At 42.8% G+C, this 20,738-nt stretch overlaps 1 protein-coding gene across 1 annotated transcript; it reads right to left on the reverse strand.

Annotated features, from left to right (window-relative positions):
• Positions 1-16,268, reverse strand: LOC142785031 (uncharacterized). The gene is made up of 3 exons (XM_075883459.1): positions 16,056-16,268; positions 2,640-2,765; positions 1-209 (listed from the first exon to the last, which is right to left on the reverse strand). The coding sequence occupies exons 1-3, from the start codon at positions 16,197-16,199 to the stop codon at positions 18-20; spliced, it is 462 nt and encodes a 153-aa protein (XP_075739574.1). The 5' UTR covers positions 16,200-16,268; the 3' UTR covers positions 1-17.
• Between the last annotated feature and the right edge of the window lie 4,470 nt (positions 16,269-20,738).

Genomic DNA, 20,738 nt, shown 5'->3' on the forward strand with positions numbered 1-20,738 from the left:
AATTTCTCGCAAAAGATCTAGAATGCTAGACATTCTGCTTCTTTATCGGGTGACGTATATCTAGTAGAAAAAAATAATGACAACTGCTTGAGCATGACCAGTCGTGGAAAAGTCCCGTGTCCGCAGGTGTTGTTGTGGTCCTCGAACTGGATGTCCACGGCTGCCATATGGTTCGTTACATTCGTCGCTAGCTTCTTACCATTGCATAGCTGCATTGTCATTGAAAGGAAGAAGAAGTAAACATGATTAGACATTAGGCAATGCTTCCACAAACACTAGCACTCTCAGAAGTCTAATCAGAAGTCACAGAATGCAATGCCTCGTTTCTGATGCAGTGAAAAGTGGCTCTTAGTCGCAAGCGCTACTTCGGCCCCTTTATTTTCAGAAATGAGTAAGAATATTCTGATCATACTTAGAAACTTACTCTCCTATGATGGTTTTCAATATATATATATATATATATATATATATATATATATATATATATATATATATATATATATATATATATATATATATATATATATATATATGAAACAGATGATCACAGTTTCTTCCGGCTTCCGTAATAAAAGTTATAAAGTTCGAGAACAGCGCAGTATAGGAAACAAAACAACAAAAAAATTGTTTATACCTAGCAGTTTTGGCTGGAGGACCAGCCTTCTTCGGAGGATCTAAACAAAATCGCTACATCCTCCGAAGAAGGCTGGTCCACCAGCTGGAACCGTTAGAAATAATTAAATATTTTATTCTTTTGTTTCCTATACTGCACTATTTTTGAAGTTGTAACTATATATATATATATATATATATATATATATATATATAAGGGAGAGAAGTGTATGCCTAAAAGCTCGTATTTCCGTGGTTTAACACAATATTAATGAGATATAACAGACAGTAATAATAACGCGTTCGATGCTCGAACGCGTAGGTCGTGGGTTCGATTCCTGCTCACAGCTGGTAATTTTTTCATCCACTTTTCTTTCTTCTTTCTTCTTATTTACATTCCATTGGTTCTAATAACTTCCCCTGTACATTCCTTGGCATTACTGTCTGTTATATATATATATATATATATATATATATATATATATATATATATATATATATATATATATATATATATATTTGTGTGTGTGTGTGTGTGTTTATTATATGTCCGCCTCAGGTCCCGCGTGCATGAAAATGCCTATATGTTCTTTATTGTTTTCATATATATCAATACTATTAGAGCCACCATTTTGAGTGCTACCACGCTCTCTGTTATGTCGTGTCATCTATTCAGGAATACAAAAAACTCTTTTTGGTGGAAGCTATTTTTGCCGCTTTCAAACACTGCAGTTTCCTGACTGCAACGTTTTCGGGACGGCATTTCAGTAAATCAGAAATTACCTATTATTCATTCTGTTACACTTTTATTGGTTTAAATCTATCAGGAAGCGTTCATCAGTACATTTCGCCTGTCTTCTAATCGTAATAACTAATCTTTTTGTTATGACAACCAGTTTTTTTTCAAATGTTCAATATAATGCCTACTTGGTCTCCATTGGTGCATTTTCCTGCGTACTTCTGCCAATTTATTGCACCTTGTTTTCAGGTATATTCAGTTTAATCAATTGTATTTAGTCAAAACACAATGTTCACAAGTTGAAGTAAGCTGACAAGGGTGCTCAAATGAGGCGACTGCAGAGGGACCCTCGGTTGAATATAAGTGAGTTCTTTAGCTCCTTGGCACTATGCTTTACTATCATGTTTATTTCATCTAGTAATAAGTGATAAAAAAGTGGAATGTGTTATTCAAACAAGAACCAGCAACAACCCTACGGATCGGGAATGGTCGTACGATGACGCTATCCCCTGGCCATTTCCTAGGGTCAAAAGTCCGGTGTGCTGCAGATCTTGACAGTGAGTCACCGCAGAAGCTGCTGAAACCAAGGTGTCATAAACTGCGCAAGTAAGCCACATGCTATAGCTCGTGAACCAGAATTCAGGCTGTTCTCAGCGAAACCCAGGACGCCCACAGCAAAGTTCCGCTGCAACACGTACAACGTCTTCCGTTGCATCTCATCTGCCTAATGCTGCTGCAAGCTGTTTCACAACAAATAATTCTGCTTTTCGCAAGAAAAGATAAAAGTTTGTTTTAGGACGAGTCCACTTACTACGCATTGATACCTAGTGTATGTTATAATGCACGCACACGGGTCTTTATATATATATATATATATATATATATATATATGCAAGCACAGACTTATGCAAGCACAGCTGATGCTTCAAACAGGCTTTCATGAGCCTATGTGGCAGGTTTTTCAATAATTAAACTGAGCACCTAATATTTATACTGAAAATACTTCACGCATTCTATTTATCTTTCACTTTCTCTTCTAGAAATGTCTCAATAACAATTTTCAAGTTTCATATTCAGCCCAACGTTCACTTATATTCTGTCCAAACTATAAGTAGCATGGTTTCTCTACTATATATTACGCAGTGAATCGTTGACTTTTGACCAATTTGGAAATGCGCACAGTTCTTTGTGTGTGTTCCCACAATCAGTAGCACCACCTATTTTTGCAGCCGTACGAGTGAGTGTGACCATGAACCTGTAGCGTTTCCGCGCCAAGAAGTTGACTCACCTTCGTACGAAGGTTGGCAGGGGTATCGTAAGTGAATATAAACCCTTCCTGGACGTTGAATGCAACGAGCGCTTCGAAATTGGTGTCCAGGTAGAAAGATGCATTGTAGGGAGGTTGCAGACACGCCTGTAGAAAAAGCACAGATAGCACATCAGTTTCTCTTTCAGAAGTGCAATGATGACGGTTGAGCCGTCTTCATAGACTGTCACCATATATATTGTGATTCTTTGCTTCTTTGCAACGATTGGTTATAGATTTTATAACTATTCTACCTAGATTTTTTGTAACTATGTTCGAACACAGTGTGAACCCAATTAACTGAGGTGCTTGTTGCCGATGATTGCGGAAGGTTGGCAACATGAAGGAGACGTAGGGGAGAAGAAAGAGGAAGTTAGGCACGAGCAGTAGAAATAAACATGGAGACTTCGGTGCAGGGCTCGGCGTTCGTTATTAGGCTACATTATTTTGGTGACAAAATGCTCCAGTCACGCTCTTACAAGAATTCCAGTTCCGAGGGCGTCCTTAGAGTGGCTGCGCAAGAACCGTGGCGTGGTCAGGGACAGCGTCACGTGAACTATCACGCTTCTGACGGACGAACTGCGGGCCGCCGTTCCCAATGCCAGTCAGGTGGACTTTCACGTTATCTACCTCACCCAGAGGGGCATCGAACTTGTCAAACTAAACAGAGGAATCTTCGATGCGACTGACTACGACATCTACAAAGAAGAGCTGGAAGCCGCAGAAGAGTATGACCAAAGGGTCTTTTACGCCATGTCCCAAGCGTGGTTCTTCCTACGAGTGCTTGCAAGCAAAGCGACCAGAGGCTACACACCGATCGCCGATGCCAGTGGGCGCAGCACCTGAGCACACAATGAGGTTAGGGACTCTTCACCTCGATTAACAAATGTAACACCAAGTCAAGGAATCGTGCATTGTCATCGCAGAGTGTTCCTGCCGAAGCTACAGATTTTGAAGTTTTCCGGCGCAATTCGCGATATAAAGTCCTTCTGGGATCACTGCAGTGCAACGATGCACTTAAATGAAACACTTCTGCAGATTAAGAATTTCAAGTACCGGCAGCGCGCTTGAGCGGTTCAGCTAAGAGGGTCATCGAAGGCATCCGACAGACAGAACAGAATTGCCACAAGGCTATCAAGGCTTTGATGGTGCGATTTTGTCCGCATCACTTGCTCATTAATGAGCACGTTGACCATTTTCTCGCTTTGGAACCTGTCGATTCTTCGGACAATGTTGAGAACCTTCGGCTGCTATTAGACAAGGTCCAGTTTTAGTCTCTGCATTGACTGATTTGGGCATCTCGCCTAATCAGTACGACGTTGTCCTCAACAGTGTGCTGATGAAGTGCCTGCCAGTCAACCTCGCGATACTTTACCATCAGAAGATGAAGGAAGCGTCGCTGGATGCATCTGCCGTCACAATTCCTGATGATAGAGCTCACCAGGCTGCAGAAATAATTACGTTCCCACGCACCCAGATTGAAATCGTAGAGGAAGGCTGGTGAGAACGTAATTCCGCACTCGCTGCCGAGTCATTCCCAGTTATAGAAGAAGCTTACCCCTTATGCTTGGAATCTCGTCACACAATTACGGAATGGAATATTCAGCTCTCAGCGGACAAAAATTGAGCTCGCTTGCAGAGTGCTCGATGCTGCTACCACTGCGGCAGGAGCAACCAAATGTCAAGGTTTTGTCTACGTGCACCCCCATGCAGTGCAGCAAGTGTCATCATCAGTATCTAAGGATCCTGTGTGAACTGCAACATCCTGCTGCACCACCTCATACCAAGGTGGTGACCATGAATCAGGACGAGTGCTGTATCACATAGCAAGACAAAAGCACGTCTACAGTGACATCTGCTCCAAGCGCTTTGAGCGGAGTTAACGCTGTCTCTCAGCAAACAAGACGAGCGTGAGTTCAGTGCGAATCCAAAGGCATCTCGTGCGCATTCTTCTTGACAGTGGCAACCAGTGCACAAATATTCGAGTGCATATTCGAAAGGCCCTCGCATGCCCAGTTATCAGAAACAAGTAGATTTTCACAGTTACACTCGGCCACTTGAAGCCCTGCCAAGTAATGCTCAGCAGACGAGTAGCATGAATTTATCGGCGCCAACGTAGGAACAAAGTAGTGACCGTGGAGGACTTGTAGGTGCCTTAATGTGTACGGTAACAAGCCCGCCGATAAAGAGTGCGATCTTAGAACTTCTGTGCTACAAAAATTATTACGTCGAATGGTAGAATGGAGCTTTTATCCCGACCCCTGGAATCCAAAACAAATAAGTGTCTTACTTGAATCCGACGTCTATTTAAAGGTGGCTACGAGAAAGATTGGGTGCTTGGCCAGTGAGCTCAGGGTGGTGGAGACGACAGTCGTTTGGAGAATTCAGGGGACAGTGCAGTTCGCAGTAAGTTCACCAACGAGTGCTCTGTTCCTGATTAGTGGCCCGACTTATCTTCCTGACTACAATCTTTGGCGATGCGGCTTCGCAATGATATCAAGTCATCTATGCAGAGAAAGAACGAGTCCCCACTAGCTTTTTAGACACTTGAAGAGAGCGCGGAAAACTAGCATGGGTGGGACAAAGAGCAGCTGAAGAATTAAGTTTCTGAGATGCCCTCAAGTCATGACTGTCAAAGAATAAGCGAAGCCTATCTCCAAATGCGACAGAACAGATTCAAGGTACATACCTAACTGTTGAGGCACAGTGGCGTGGTAATCATAGCAAAATTTAGTGTAGGACAGACAATGTGATTTGAAGAACCAAGGCCACAGAGGAATGTGTTTTATATGCATCTTGATGTCATCCACCAAGATGCTAGTATGACAAAGCTTCGCGCTGGCTCTGGATCCTCATCACACGCACTATGTCATTCCTGGAAAATCGATGCCCTGCTGAAGGATTCAAAAGTTGACGAAGGTATTGTGCAGCTACTCATCGTCTTCAGATGTGAGCCAGTTATTGGTTGGAAGTTCGTGTACGGTGGATATCCTTCGCGGGCAGCTAGGTTAGAGCGTCATCCGATCGGCCAGAATGCATTGAGATGGCCACTTAAGCACGACGAGCCTAAAAGCTGACAGGCACCTTGAAGTAGCCCTGAATAACTGTAACCGCTGACACCTTTACACTATTTACACAATTGTGCTTGTGCGTGCCTACAAGACGTATAGGGTGCTACAATTGATGAACCATGTTGTGACAGTGCATCCAGAAAAGAGTGGTATAGTGTGCTCTTCTGAACTCTGCGACAGGGCTTTATACAGACAAACAAAATGACATGTTCAGAAGGTTTACATTCGTTGTGCACGTGATCGAGATTAAACTGGCTAATGATCGCCGTGGCCCCTTCGGAATATGTTGCCGATAATTGCGCACGGGTGGCAACACGTAGGAGATCTAGAGGAGAAGAAAGAGGGAGTTAGGCACTAGCAGTGTAATTAAATATAGAGTTTTTGTTGTACAGATAGGGTAAGTAATTTCGCGACAGTGCTCCCAGTGAACCTAGCAAGTCGCGATCTTAAAAAAAGTACCTAATATTTTACGTCTATTAAACTGATGTGCACGTGTCACGTAATGTCTTGCTTGCCAGCCCAATAAAATAATTATGAAGCCCCGATATGGACAGCCAGTCATAAAAGTGTATGGAGCATGTGAGTGTGCGTCCGAGAACCTCTTGATGACCCATCTGACATCTCAGCGGCAATGAACTGCAGCCATACACTGCAGATGCGTTGGCCCGGCTACTTTCTCTGAAAGCACAAACATTTCAGCGTCTCTTTTTAACGCAGCGTGGTCTTCGCGATCTGGGGAGACATAGTTGCATCATGAGGTTTGTGTCAGAATATCATCTGAAAATTTTTCGCTTAAAGCGGTATGTACACCACTACCACACAAAAACACGCATAGCCACCCAAAATAGGAATCCAGACTGAAAAGGTCCTCCAGTCCTTTTTTGGTGCTTACAAATCTCTTTTTTGTATGAATGTATTATCTAGACTACCAAAGAATTTTACTATAACCTACACACTGTACACTGTTCAAGGTACAATTATTGTACCTTTCATTCTGCTCTCAAAGTAAGACTGTGACAGTCAAAACATTTTGCTTAAAAGAGTAAGCAACGCGCTTTACGGCAGTAAAAAACGTCTGTGTGCAAGAATAACAAGTAGATTCATTTCCGCTGTGGCACTGCGGTTGAATATAGACGCACGCAACAAGGTGGCGACGACAGGCTGTTTAGGACGCGCTTTCGTCTTTCGCGAGAATGCATGGTTCATTGTATCTCAGCTGCGATGACAACACGCCGTGCATCATCTGCAGTTTAAGCAACTGCCTGCAAATATATACATGAACTCACAGCATCACCAATGTTTGTATACAGCTCGCAGCGCTTTTGAGTGATCAATGAAATACAACCAGTTGAGGCAATAAAACCAAAGCAATAAACATGAGCAATACACATGAGTAATAAACATGAGCAATAAAACCAAAGCGCAGTGGCCGATTTTCACATCATTGCTTATCTCAGACGCAGTTACTGCAGCAGTGAAGGTATCGCATGAAAAAAAAAACTGAGGTGCACGCACGATGAAATATAAAAACGTAACCGTTCGCAATATTGTACATGACTTTTTTTTCTCAATAATCCAGATACAGCACCAGCGAAAGCCCAAAACAAAAAAAATTAGCCTACTAAAACTTACTTAGCAGACCGGTAAAAGACTGTCTCAAGACATCTGTGAAACAGTCATACTTCCTTAGTAGATATGGTCCTTGGTCAATATGAAACTGCCACCTCCCTGAAAGCAGGCCTCCACAAGAATTCACCTAGCAGGATAGACGCTCTACCACGACAGCTAAATCTGCACATAAAGATTCATTCCAATTGCAAGACAGTGAAAATGCCGGCTGCATCGTACTCAGTGTCATTGTGTGCAAACGTATCGTTCGAAGATCACTAGGCCAGCCGAAACTGCCGAGATTGATTGCTAGTGCAAAAGCCTTGATCCTGGATACACAGCTCGCGTGTGTACTACATACATTGCTCGGGTGTGTACTGCATCGTTTCGGCATCACATGTATGCCCAATTTTAAAGTATATAGGCGTAATAAAACACACAGCGGAGAGCTTGTGTCGAATTAATTGTCATGTGTTGCTCACTTCTACCTAAATTGCGAGTGGCAGCATGCCGAAATAACTCGAACAAGGTCTTCGTTGTAACCGCAGTTCGCTTTGAGGAGCTTCCTACTTTTCCAAAGTGAGGTTGGATTCACGAAGAAGCTTGCCGGGTACTTGATTTTCAGAAAACCGCGCCCCAACATGAAAAAAAGAGGGTCTAAGCCTGTTCGCGTTCGGACGGCTTTCTTTTCCCTACCCAGCAATGGCCAGCGCAACGATGAGTGCGCTGGTTACGGTATTTTTTGCAGTGCCGTCTGGGCTGAGTGGGACGTCTGTTCACTATCGGTAACAAAACACATGGACAAATCTTCGCTGTTTTTGAACTCAGGTTACATCCTTGAAAAGGCCGGTACCCAACGGAACCGAAAGGCTCCGGCATTGCCGTAGTCCTCGTCATGCGAAGAAGAAAAATCATCCTCTATTTCGGAGAGGTGATGCATCTCGTATGCACCTGCGAGCCGGGCACACGCCCAGGACCACCTGGCTCTCTAAATGTCCAAGCAGCGCTTGATCACGAAGCACCAACGAAATATCGAGATGCGGCACCAGCAGGAACTGATGAAAGTGATACCCGAAGACCCGAAGAGTGCGTATACTACCAGGAAAACTCACGAGTCTATGCGAGAAGGCCAATGTCAGATTCTTCCTAGTAAAAGTGACATAAAAGCTCAAGAGCCACGGTCAGTACGAACTTTTGCATCTTGTCAAGACGAGCAGCACAGACAAAGATCGACGCTGGTGCACCAGGTCAAAGGATGAAAAGGTAAAGATCACAAGCAACGTGACGTAGAAGTCATCTGTAAACTACAGCAATATTGGACAACTTTCCCCGCAAGAACAGCGACCGGCTCCCCAAGCTTCATTGCCATAGGCAAAGCCATCCCTTGTCGCCGTTTACACCTCCCGGTAGGCTGATTCATTGCGTAAACAGTTTTCCCGGTCTTGAGAAACTATTGGAAACAAAGTGAAAAGGTGAGCGGGCAAGAGCAACAGCTATGGAAGCTGGCTCGTTCATTTTTTCTCACTTCGGTGTAGCCAGGAATACAGGCCTGGGTCCCCTCTATGTTTTTTACAGTAAGGTCTCTAGTTTAAGTGAAAATTACTGAATGATTTTCGAAATAAATGGCATTTGACACGTTTGACTTTATCTTTGCTGTCTTCAGTGCTACTCTGTGCCCTAGTGAGTATTCGGTTTAATGAACTTTCAGGTAAGTAAACAATTTTCGTGAGTCTCTTAGAGTTCAGTCAAGTGTAAGTGCTCTATACCGCGAAAACAGCAATGACCCCGTATCTCGGAAGCTTTCACTTGATCACATTGCGGCCGCGCCGTATGAAGAAGAGCGCCACCACGGCTGCGGCGCTTGCGCTAGGAAAGTGGAGTGAAAGAAATCACAGCATATCCACGGAACGATGGATGACAGGGATGATCAGTTAAGCAGAACTGGTTAGAATATAAGAAGAAACTGCTAGCTCTGGTCGACCGATTTTTACTTAAGATGAAACTTCAATCTTATCCTCGTTCTCCGTGGTTCAATAGCACGTCAAAACACACGCACAATAAATAGAAGCGGCTATGCAGACGCGCAAAATCAACAGCCGGAACAGACCATTGGTCTTCCTATTAGATATTCAACACAAAAATTCTGTACTGCACTTTCGAAGCCAAAAAAAAAGTATTTTTCAATAAAACTCTTCCTCCGCTGCTGCACCCTGATGCACATAAGTTTTGGAGCATCATTAGCGGAACTAAAAGGGCAACATATTCAGTTATTCCAGTCTGCAGATAGGAGCGACTGATAATCCAGTCACTCCTATCTAGTGCGGCAACGTTCTGGGTAATTTCCTAGCTGCGCACTTTTGTAACAATATCCCCTCTATGTTTCCACACCTAACAAACACCATTTTTCACCAATGGGTCCTATTATCATTGATACGGTTGGTGTCGAAAGACTCGCTGTAAATTTGTAAGTGTCATCATCAGCTGGTCCATATTGCATTTCGTCGAAAATGGTAAAGCGTCCTTAAGTGTATTCTTCTAAAATGTTGTCCAGATTTTTTGAACAGTCGATTAAGACGCCCACACTGCCATCTGATAGAAAGGCTGGGAAGCTGGTTCCTGTGCATAAATCTGGTGATGTACATTTCCCCAATAACTACCATGCCATGTTGAAGACATCCATTCTAGGAAAATTTTTACAGCATGCCTTATACTCACACCTCATTGAATTTTTTGTATCTAATTCTTTTTTAGCATTTATCAGCATGGCTTGCGTAAAAAGGTTTCATGCAAAACACAGTTCATGTGTTTTACTAACGGCTTGTTAATGACGCAGATCTTGAATTTGCTACTGACTGCATATATTTAGATTTCACTAAAGCACTTGGCTTCTTTTCACATTACATCTCATTATCAAACTTAATCAGCTTACCATTGAACCCAACGTATTTTAAAGATTTAGAAAATTAAAGATTTAGAAAGATTTAGAAATTAACCACAGTCAGTACATTACAGCTAATCATTTTTGTTTAGCTAATTCCACAGCAACATTTGGTGTAGCGAAACGGTTCATGTTAGGCCCCCCATTTTTCTTAATTTGCAATAATGATTTTCCCTCTTGTGTTTCTTTCTCGGCTGCCCGACTCTTTGCAGACTACCGCGTCTTCTATCAGAAAACAACTGGTCATGTACATCATCTTAACCTTCAACGTGACCTAGATAGCATAATCGCATAGTGTAACGCATGGTTCATGACACCTAATGTATCAAAATGAGAGAGCATGCAAGTTTCACATCGCACTGCAACCCACTGTCCACGCACTTATTACCTCAATAACAATCTATTACCCTCTGTTGTCAATTATAAATGCCTTAGTGTTCACATATTATCTAAGCTTTCCTGGAATAAACAAAAAATATGAATAAACACAAAGAATTTCCTGACTTATCTGCGCCGTAGCTTTTCCTCTGCTCCATCGTAACTCGAATTAACACTGTATGAAACCTTGGTCAGACCAAAATTAGAGACCGCATGCCTCATGTGGGACACGACTCATGCATTTTCATCCAATCTCTCGAAGCCACTGAGAATCGCGCCGCACATTTCATTTTATCTATTTATTCACGTCATTCCAGTGTCACATTCCTGACGAGCACCCTAAACTTACCTGATCTGTTGCACCGCAAATTCTCTCGGCTCCACATGTTTACAAGCTTTATCATTTTAACAGCCATTTGAAGAATGCCCTCTTTCATACACCTCGATGCATATCAGGAAAGACCAATCATCGCTTCAAAGTGTCGCATCAGACTGTATAACGATTCGTTTGTGTCAAGGACAAACACCGTCTGGAACCACCTTCGAGCTTCCATCGCCAATACAACGGACCTAAAAGATTTCAGCTCACTGTGCATAATGCCCTCTAGTGTTTTTCCTGCTTTCTTTTTCTTTCTTTCTTTATTTAAACTGCGCTTACAATTGTATACACCAGTCATTTCTGTTTCTTTCTTTCGTTATTTAAACTGCACTTACAATTGTATACACCAGTCATTTCTGTAGTGCCTTCAGTTCGTCCACCCATGCTTTTTTCTCTCTCTTTCTTACCGTGCGCCCGAGCGTGTGTCTGTCCGTGCATTCCTCTGTGTGTCTGCCCGTGCGTCTATGAATCCGTTCATCTGGCTGTCTGTCTGCCTCTCCGTCTGTGCGTGCAGTTCGTCGTGCTTCCGTTCATCCGAACGTGCTTCTGTCCGTCAGTGCATCAGTGCTTCAGTCAGTCTGTGCTTCTCTCTGTTCGTCCGCCCGTATTTCTGTCTGTCTGTTTGTCTGTCTGTCCACCCGTCTGCCTGCCTGCCTGCCCGCCAACCCGCCCACCCGCCAACCCGCCCACCCGCCCGCCCGCCCGCCCGCCTGCCTGTCTGTCTGTCTGTGTGTGTGTCTGTCTGTCTGTCTGTCTGTCTGTATGTATGTCTGTCTGTTCGTGCTTTTGTATATTTGTCTCTTTCGGTACATCCGTTCTTCGATCTACTGTAAGTCTGTCCATTCATCCGTCAGTGCAATCTATCTGTCTCAGCGTCCTTCCGTCTGTGCCTTTGTCTATCAGTCTGTCTGTCTGTTTCTTTGTCTGTCCATTCGTCCATCCGTCAACTATACAAATCGTCAAGTATACGAAAATCACAAACCCTGTCGAATGATATTTCCAAAGATGGCTGGATGTATCCAGCTGTGCCCTTTAGTTAGGGTGGTGGCTCACGGTGCCTAGCCATAAAATTAAGTACTATCACCATGTCTTTAAGAATTGAATTTCATTCGCGCCTTCAATATAGCCACCAATCAGTTAGCCTCCTCCTGGTCCTTTCTACCAGTTTGAAGCCTATTTTAACTTCACTGTCCCTAAACCCGAATGGTTTGAAAAATTCTGTCTCATTAGCTTGTACTGTAGGGTGGAGTCCTTTACCGATCATTATCAAATGTTCAGCCGTTTTCTCCTCCTCTCCACAAGCACTACATACCATTTCTGTGTCTTCCTATTTAGCTCAGTACGTCATGTCCGCAATATACCCGTTTTGGCCTCTAACAGCAAAGAAATATGTGAAGACTTATCGTAGGTCTTCTTCTTTGCAATTGCCTGCTTGACAGTTCGGGAGGTCTTCAGTGAAGATTTCGTAAGCATTCAAATCTTCCACATGTCCCTCTCTGTTTCCTTCACCTTCTTCCTAACCGATCTTCACTTTTCGCTTGGTACTCTGCTGTTTTCTACATACTTGCTTGACGACTCTCGAGTTCACTTCCTTAAGTTAGTATCAACATTATTCATGTGCAAGTAGCTGAAAGCTTTCCTAGCCCAGTGCTCATCTCCTATTTCCCTCAATCGCTCCTCAAATTCAATCTCGCTGCTAGCTTTCCAGAACTCAAACGATGTCCATTCCATGTCACCCTCTAGCCTTGATTGGGGTATTTCTGTGTGCTCCCAAAGCAGGTCTGCCTATGCAACGTTGTTTAATTTTCAATCTTACTTGAATCTCTGATTTCATGCATAAGACCGCATTGTCAAACGTCAAACACCGAACCATGACACCTTTCTAAATCCCTCTCGTAACACCATAGCTATTGTAGTTCCACAGGGCTCTAATTTTAATTATAGCTGCATTCCTATTATCCTTAGTCATTACGTATCTTTCGTGCTTCCTTAGGTACTCAGCCGCGCTAATTATCTATAAGCCCAAATAAATGTATTTATCCAATATTTCTAGCGTGACTTCCTGTCTCTTATTTTCACTGCCTTTCTTATCATCAAAAATCCTGATTGCTCATTGACCCTATCTCCTTCATTACCATAGATTTCTATCAATCTCTGCAGGTCTTCGATGTTGTCAACTATCAATACTATATCATCTGCATACATCAATGCCGGTAATGACTGTTCAATGTGTTTTTCTTGCTTGTAAAAAGAGACGCAGAAGCCGAGTCGACTCCCCTCATATTTGGCTATAAGTCCCTGTAGATACGGCATAAATGATAAAGATGACAACGGCCATCCCTGTAAAAGCCCGCGTTGTATCTCTATAGGTTCAGATTCCTATTCTTCCCATTTGATAACTACCTTGTTACTTTTATAGATATCAATTAGAAGATTCGTTATTCTATCTTCGACATCTAGTGTGAAGATTCGTTATTCTATCTTCGACATCTAGTGTGTCCAGTATTCCCCGCAAGTTTTCTTGAATCACGCGATTGTAAGCTCCCTTGATATCTAGAAATGCCAGCCACAGGGGCCTGTGTTTTTTTCCGCTATTTCAATTAACTGCATCAATGAAAGCACGTTGTCCTCCAACCTTTTTCGTTAACGTAAGCTATTTTGTAGTTCTCCCAGCACCCCCTCATACTCCATCTATGTCTGTAGTCTTTCCTTTACTATCTGCATCATCAGCCTGTAAACTACTGATGTCACTGTTATAGAACGCTGGCTATTTTTATCGTCATTGTCCCCCGTTCATTAAGAGATCATGCTCATTCTTTGCTTCCACCTATTGGGGGCTTCATCATCTATTATTGCTTTGCTCGCTGCCTCTCTTAATGTTTGCATAGAGTGTGGTCCTAGTTTCTTCGCTAGCATAAATGGGATGTCATCAGGGCCTGTTGATGTGCGGTTAAAAATTATTTTCTCTGCCCTTTTCTTCTGTCCTTATCCAAGTAGAGCAACAGCGCTAATCGGTCCATCCTCATCTGGTATGGTGCATGCAGCGCTTTCTTTGTGCCTAAATTTGTCTGTTATCATTGTTTTGTGTATTCCATTGCCTCATAGCTTTCTATAGTGACACCTGAAACTGTATTTATAAACCTCTGTTTCATGCTTGTCCTAATACTCAGAGAATGAAGATGGTTACAAAACTTTTCAGCTGCCTTTCTATCTTCTTTGTTTACTTCCGCCATTCATTGGGCCTCCTTTCTTATGATGTTTTCACTGATCAAATCAGACGCTTCCCTTATGCAGCTCAAAAAGTTATCCAATTTTTCTTGGACATCATCTTATTGTTCACCCCTCTGTTTAGCATATCTGTGTTCTCTGAAGGCTTCTTGGCGTCTTACTGTGGCGCTGCTAACTTCCTTATCTCACCAGCTCTTGGGTTTGTGTCTTCTTTTTCCGGTTCATTTGACTCGTATCTTATCAAACTCTAACTCAAACAATCAAGTTTAATTTGTCTACGTCTACTCTGTTCTAGTGTCTTCGGTGATTAGTTTTTCAAACTCTTCAACTGATATTATTCTTTGCATTTCTGAATAAATCTTACCGTGTGGTTGTTCATACCACCTTCTCAATTTGATTTCTCTTCCAAAACTCAGTATGAAACGTTTCTGATCACAGCCTATCTTCTGAACCCATATTTGTCGATTTCCATCACCATTAGCCGATCACACATCCTTTGTGACATCAATGCGTAATCTTTTGTCGAGTGCGGTCTTGCCACCTGGCATATTATCTGCCCTTCGCATTTTTCGGTGCTGTTGCAAACAGTTAAATCATGCCTTTCACACATATTCATTGCCATTCTGCCTGTTGGGTCAGTATATCCATCTATATCTTCTATGTGCGCCTTTATATCTTCTATTATATTTACCACGCACTCTTCTCCTAGTTTGTAAATGTCATTTTCTATACACTGCCTCATTATTTTCGTTTTTCTCTTTAGATTTTGACCCTGTCCTAAAAAATACAAAACCCAGGAGCGTCATCTGACCTGCGACTTTTTCTTTTAGACATAATTGTTTCCTGCTTTCTTACGTTACCCTTTGCCAGTCTGTACTTTTATGAATGAATGCCCCTCTTTCTGCTGCCTTCTGTTTTATTACAATACTCCCATTCGTAGTCCACATTGTTAGGTGGTTGTTCCATGCCCCTAAGATCTGCTTCTACAAACCCTTATAGCTTCAGCTTCTCCTCCCTTAGCTGTTCTTCAATCTCTCACCACTTCGGCCTATTCCTGCCACCCTGCATGTTAATATACACTACGTATGGCTCGGCCATCGTAAAGCCCTACGTAGTTGGCTCAGCCATCGTGGCTAAGTCAATTTTCGCCCCGGACTCTACGTGTCTTGAAAATTGGTTCCACCTTGGAATCGTATCTGCCTATACCACCTGTCAAAGAGTGCTTTTGATCGTTTTCCTCGTTACTAGCTATCTTGGAGCCTGAAGGGCCCGCGTACCCCCCCCCCCCCAAAAGCTACTGTGCAGCCTGCGAGTCGCCTGCAAGCACATATAGATGAAACGTCATCTATTGAGCAATTCAAAAACTAGAGATGGTTACATATACTGCTACTACTACAATAGAGGAGGGAACGACCCATAGTCTGAGGAGCTTTTCCCTAGAAAAAAAAGCCAAACTTGGGCAGAATAAAACATGTTGCTTCGAGAAAGTGTATAGTGTCATTCCTCTACTTCACGTGAAACACTTCAACTTTCCTATTAAAAGATACAGTAAAACGTGCGCCGTGCTATCGGAAAATCTGATTGGAAACTCCATGCCAGCGTTAAAGATGAAGCCGTCTTGCTGAGCAATCAATGCCTGATGCTCTATACGTAGATACTCTGCACAAACTTTGCCTATTGTTCATAATCAAGTGGCCGAAGCTTCACTAATTAGTACAAATTTTCAACATTTTCCCGCATATAAAATAACCTTCCGTAAGACCTGACATTTCATAGCAAAAACAAAATGAACTCACATTTACAACGCTCCGTACTTGATTTTCAGGTGTAAGCTTGTATTTCTTGCATGGATACCCGCATCTATATCCTAGAGAATAGTTTTCTGGCCGATTGTTCACCATTGGGCCAGTCGCACATGGCGTGAACCAGCGACCACCCATGCCCACCGCCACAGCACGCTGTGTTTTCGAAGGCCACTTGTCGCTGTAGGTTGGTAGGCAAGCAAAAGCGTACCCCTGCAGACAGGAAGTAGAACGCGTCACTTTCAGCAAGTCGTTGTATCTTTGGATTGTAATGAGTGAAGTTTCTGAAGTTGCACCAACTGCAATCGGTTTCTTGTGATCTCGGCGGCCGTGTTATGTATAATTTATCCCTTTTTGATATTTCTCGTTTTTTTCCTGATTTGATGGATATTATGCGATCAGATCTAGCGGCGCGTACCTATGTACCCATCAACACGCCAATCGACCTATCATTGATGTCTAAGGTATACACTTTCAAACATACCTCACTTTTAACCATGCACACAAACAACTAAGGTCGCAAACCTTCACTAGTAGACAGCACCTTTGCCGAAAGATCCCATCTTTGCAGCTAGTTGGCTTGAAATGACTTTGACTAGTTTGTTATTATGCTCCACTACAGCGGCGTATATTAACAAAAATAATTTGAAGCTGTGACATTTAAGAACACAATCTTTGAATAAGCATTTTGCAAGAACACTTTCTGTACCCAAGCTGTATAATTACGAATGTTTCACTAGGCGAAACGCTTAATTTGAATTTTTCTACAAAATTGATGCAATGAGCCGAAAAAATATAACTGTGTGAATGTATGTACCAAATGTCCCGAGAAAAATTTTTACATATGATATGCAACTAATTGGTGGGAGAAGGTATGGATGGATTACATGTAAGTGCTAAGTGCAATGCTATTGTCTTCCCCAAAGAGTCCTTGAATGACCTTTTCAGAATAAATTGTTCTCCCAAAAAGCCATCGAAAATATGTTTCCGGCTCAAACCATCTTGTGTCGTCCTGAGTAAGTACCAAGGCCAATAAGAACTGTGCGAGGATGATTGTATCATTTGAGGATGACCATCGGACATGGAGTGTTGTCTGGGTTGTTTCCACATGAAGCGATACCGCAGGTTGTGTGACTATGAATGAAAACAAGGTACAATGCTTGCAGAGTCTTGTGATAAAAAAAAGGCGAGCTTTTATCTATGCATGAATGCCAAACGTAGTTTTATGGTGCAGACGGCAGACGTGACAGCGAATTGTTAGGCTAAGGACAAGATGTATGCCAAAAAAAAATTGACACCAACGCAAGCTGCTATAGAGCCCCAATTTTTATTCAAGGAATCAACGTAAGGATCTTAGAGCAGTGTTCAACACCATTTGTTTTGTTCCTAAATGACTCAGAACAAAGTTATCGCTACACGAATGCGTAATGTTAGTCAATGCAATATTCAGCCTTAAATTGAGAACAGTAGTGGATGTGTGGGATGAAGATAAGTTAGTGTCATCGTGGAGGACTTAAAATAATCCCGAAAAACGTCATTATATAAAATAAAAAGCGAAGTACCTAAAACTAAGCCCTATGGTACACCCTGGTTAATGCATTTATATGCCGCAAATGTGGCCGCTACGTGTACGCTATATTGTCGATAAATACATAGATTTTTAAGAATATTAGCACAGGGCTGGTTATCCTGTAACACTAATCCTGTAACAAGATAAATAATTGTGTAGAAAGCTATAGTGAAGTGTAACAAAACAGATCCTTTTAAACTGCCTGAATCGATGCATTTTCAATCTGCTCAGAGGCAGCACGGAAAGTAAGGCAACACGACACTATAAGCGGCGGTCTACTGCTCGGAAAAAAATTGTGATTGTGGTTCAAACAGAAAGATTCATCGCATCGGTGGCATCGAGCATTTTGTGCAATAAAAAGAATTATATAACTTGATTTGGTGTTGATAGTCGACTAAAATTTGCCGCTTGCCTCACCCAAAACAATGTCGTAAATCTACTATTAAGACAAAATACCCCTGCTATCTGTCTCAATGGGTTTTAAACAAGTAACAGCTTTGCAGCAAAGGTGAAGCAATCAGCGCGATAACAATAATTTGAAAGGTCACGCGCAAAATGGAAGGCAAGACAAAACATGCTTCGCGTTTTTGACGCACAAATGACGCATTAAACTTACTCACAGGTGCAGACGCTCGCGAACAAGCGTCTCATTTGTTACATTGCGGTGTCCGAAAAGCTAGCACTTTCAAATGCGAAGCATTTCTTAGCCAACTTCGGCAACTTTGAGCGTATTTATCTATTTATCTATATATTTAGCCGCTTACGACTTTTAGCTCTCCTGGTCGTCTGGATAATGGTATCAATACCAAACTTGGTATCAAAACTTGCTGCCCTTGCGGTGGTCTCGTTCACATGACATGTTGCAAAACTTGTATGGTATGATATGATTGCATGGTGAACACAAGCGACGCACCTTAACGTGGAAATCATGACTTGCAAGTCATGTAAGTCATGAGTCATGACTCCACGCCACGCTTATGATGTGCTCATAGCCGTCTTGCTAGATTCTCATATACCGAATTCGGCGTTACGTCACGTGAATGGATGACGAAGGTATGTGACTGGTGCAAACATAATAATCATGAGATGCTTGTCATGTGACATCTAGACTACAAGTCACACTCATGATGCCCTCGCAGCCGTTTCGCTAGCTTCACATACACCAAATTTACTATTACGGGACGTGAATGGACGACGAAGGGATGTGACTGGTTCAAGCATGATCATATGATGCGTGTCATGTAACAACAAGACTACATGCTACGCTTATTATGCGCTCGCGGCTGTCTCGCTAGCTTCACTTGTACCAAATTCAGTATTACGTGACGCGAGCAGACGACATATGTATATGGCATGTCCAAACATGATAATCATGGCATGCGTGTCATGTAATATGACTACATGCCTCACTCATGTTGCGCGGGGGGCCGTTTCGCTAGATTCATATATACCCAATTTAGTATTACGTCACGTGGTTGGATGACAAGGGTATGCGACTGGTGCAAACATAATAATTAAGAGCATGACTACACACCACACTCCATGCGCCAATACACTTACACGTGACCCGGTGCGCGTGTGCTCTAGCGTTAGTTTCGTCGCGTCATGCCGGTGATGCCATGGCAAGCGCCGATCTGCTTGGCATATACTCGCAGGCACGCGTCGCACTGCGTTGCTTTGACGCATGCGCGCTTAGCACGCCTAGCGTCCGTTCGTCACGAAGCTAGGCAGACGCGGTTCATTCTGGGTGACGTCGTTGGTGCTAAATGCAGCATGTCGCGTTTCACACCAGTTGCCGCCGGGCTGCACCGACAGACGCTGGTCGTGTCTGGCATCAGACGCGACCAGTGTCTTGCTAGCGTAGCGTCGCTGCGCCCAGCGGGTGCTCGTCAACGTTACAACGCAGTATGTAGGGCCCTTCGTGATGCTCTCTCCACCGTTTGACTAGCTTCATATATTCCAAGTTTGGTATTACGGGACGTGAATGGACTACGAAGGTATGTGACTGGTGCGAAGATAATAATCATGAGATGTTTGTCATGTAACAACCTGACCACATGCCACGCTCATGATTCGCTCGCGGTCGTTTCTCTAGCTTCACATATACCAAATTGGTATTGCATGACGTCTATAGACGGCGTAAATAACACGTCCCAACATGATAACCTTGATATGCGTGTCATGTAAAACGTGACTACATGCTAAGCTCATAGAACGCCCACGGCCGTTTCGCTGGCTCTACATATACCGAATTCGGTATGAGGTGGCGTGAATAGATGATGAAGGTAAATGACACGTCCAAACATAAAAGCTATGACATGAACCTTATGTACGGCATAATTTACCTCCATCTAGTAACATTGTTCTGATTTTAAACTGACATATAAACCTTTCTCATTCGTGCTTCGCATATCTTCGATTCCCACTGTACGAGGAATCTGCCATTTTTTTGCGAACGAATACTGCAATGATTACAGTGACCTTTGTGCGCCTGGTATCTACAGTAAAATCGTTCCAGGTAAAGCCCGAGGGCAGCCAAGACGTACAATTCTCGCCTTGTCGCCGCCGCGAGATAAGGGCGCGTTAGGAAGCGTCACTTTCTTTCTCTAAGCCGGGCAAAATACGCGTAAGAGATTATAGTGGGCCCCACCACACGATGTAGCGACGCGCGCTCATTGCTCGATCTTGTTGGTAGTGCTTAAAACACGATTCCCCCCGATATGCTTGTGAGCAGTGCTAAGTCGTATATATAAATACCTTGCCGTTTGAAAGGTCAGGGACGTGCTTTGGTGTGGCACAGTGTTTAATGCCTCGCTATCACGACACAGAGGTCCCGCGTCCGATTCCGCACGCCGGAGTGTTTGAAATTTTTTTTCTTGCATCTTCATATATATATATATATATATATATATATATATATATATATATATATATATATATATATATATATATATATATATATATATATATATATATATATATATATATATTGTCACGTGATTACAGAACGACCACAACGTCTGTTCACAGGAGCAGCACTGGACGTAGAGCTGAACTGAACGTTAGAGCACGAGCACACCAACCGTCCTCTTCGTCTTTCACACCAT

The sequence above is a fragment of the Rhipicephalus microplus genome, chromosome 2, assembly GCF_043290135.1.
Source record: "Rhipicephalus microplus isolate Deutch F79 chromosome 2, USDA_Rmic, whole genome shotgun sequence".
In the NCBI taxonomy this organism is placed as follows: Eukaryota; Metazoa; Arthropoda; class Arachnida; order Ixodida; family Ixodidae; genus Rhipicephalus; species Rhipicephalus microplus.

Coding starts and splice junctions, on each gene's coding strand:
- LOC142785031 (XM_075883459.1), bottom strand. CDS start 16,199: ATGGGTGGTCGCTGGTTCACGCCATGTGCGACTGGCCCAATGGTGAAC. Junction 2,766..16,055: donor AAGTACGGAGCGTTGTAAAT/GTGAGTTCATTT, acceptor CTTTTTCTACAG/GCGTGTCTGCAACCTCCCTA. Junction 210..2,639: donor CTGCCAACCTTCGTACGAAG/GTGAGTCAACTT, acceptor ATGACAATGCAG/CTATGCAATGGTAAGAAGCT.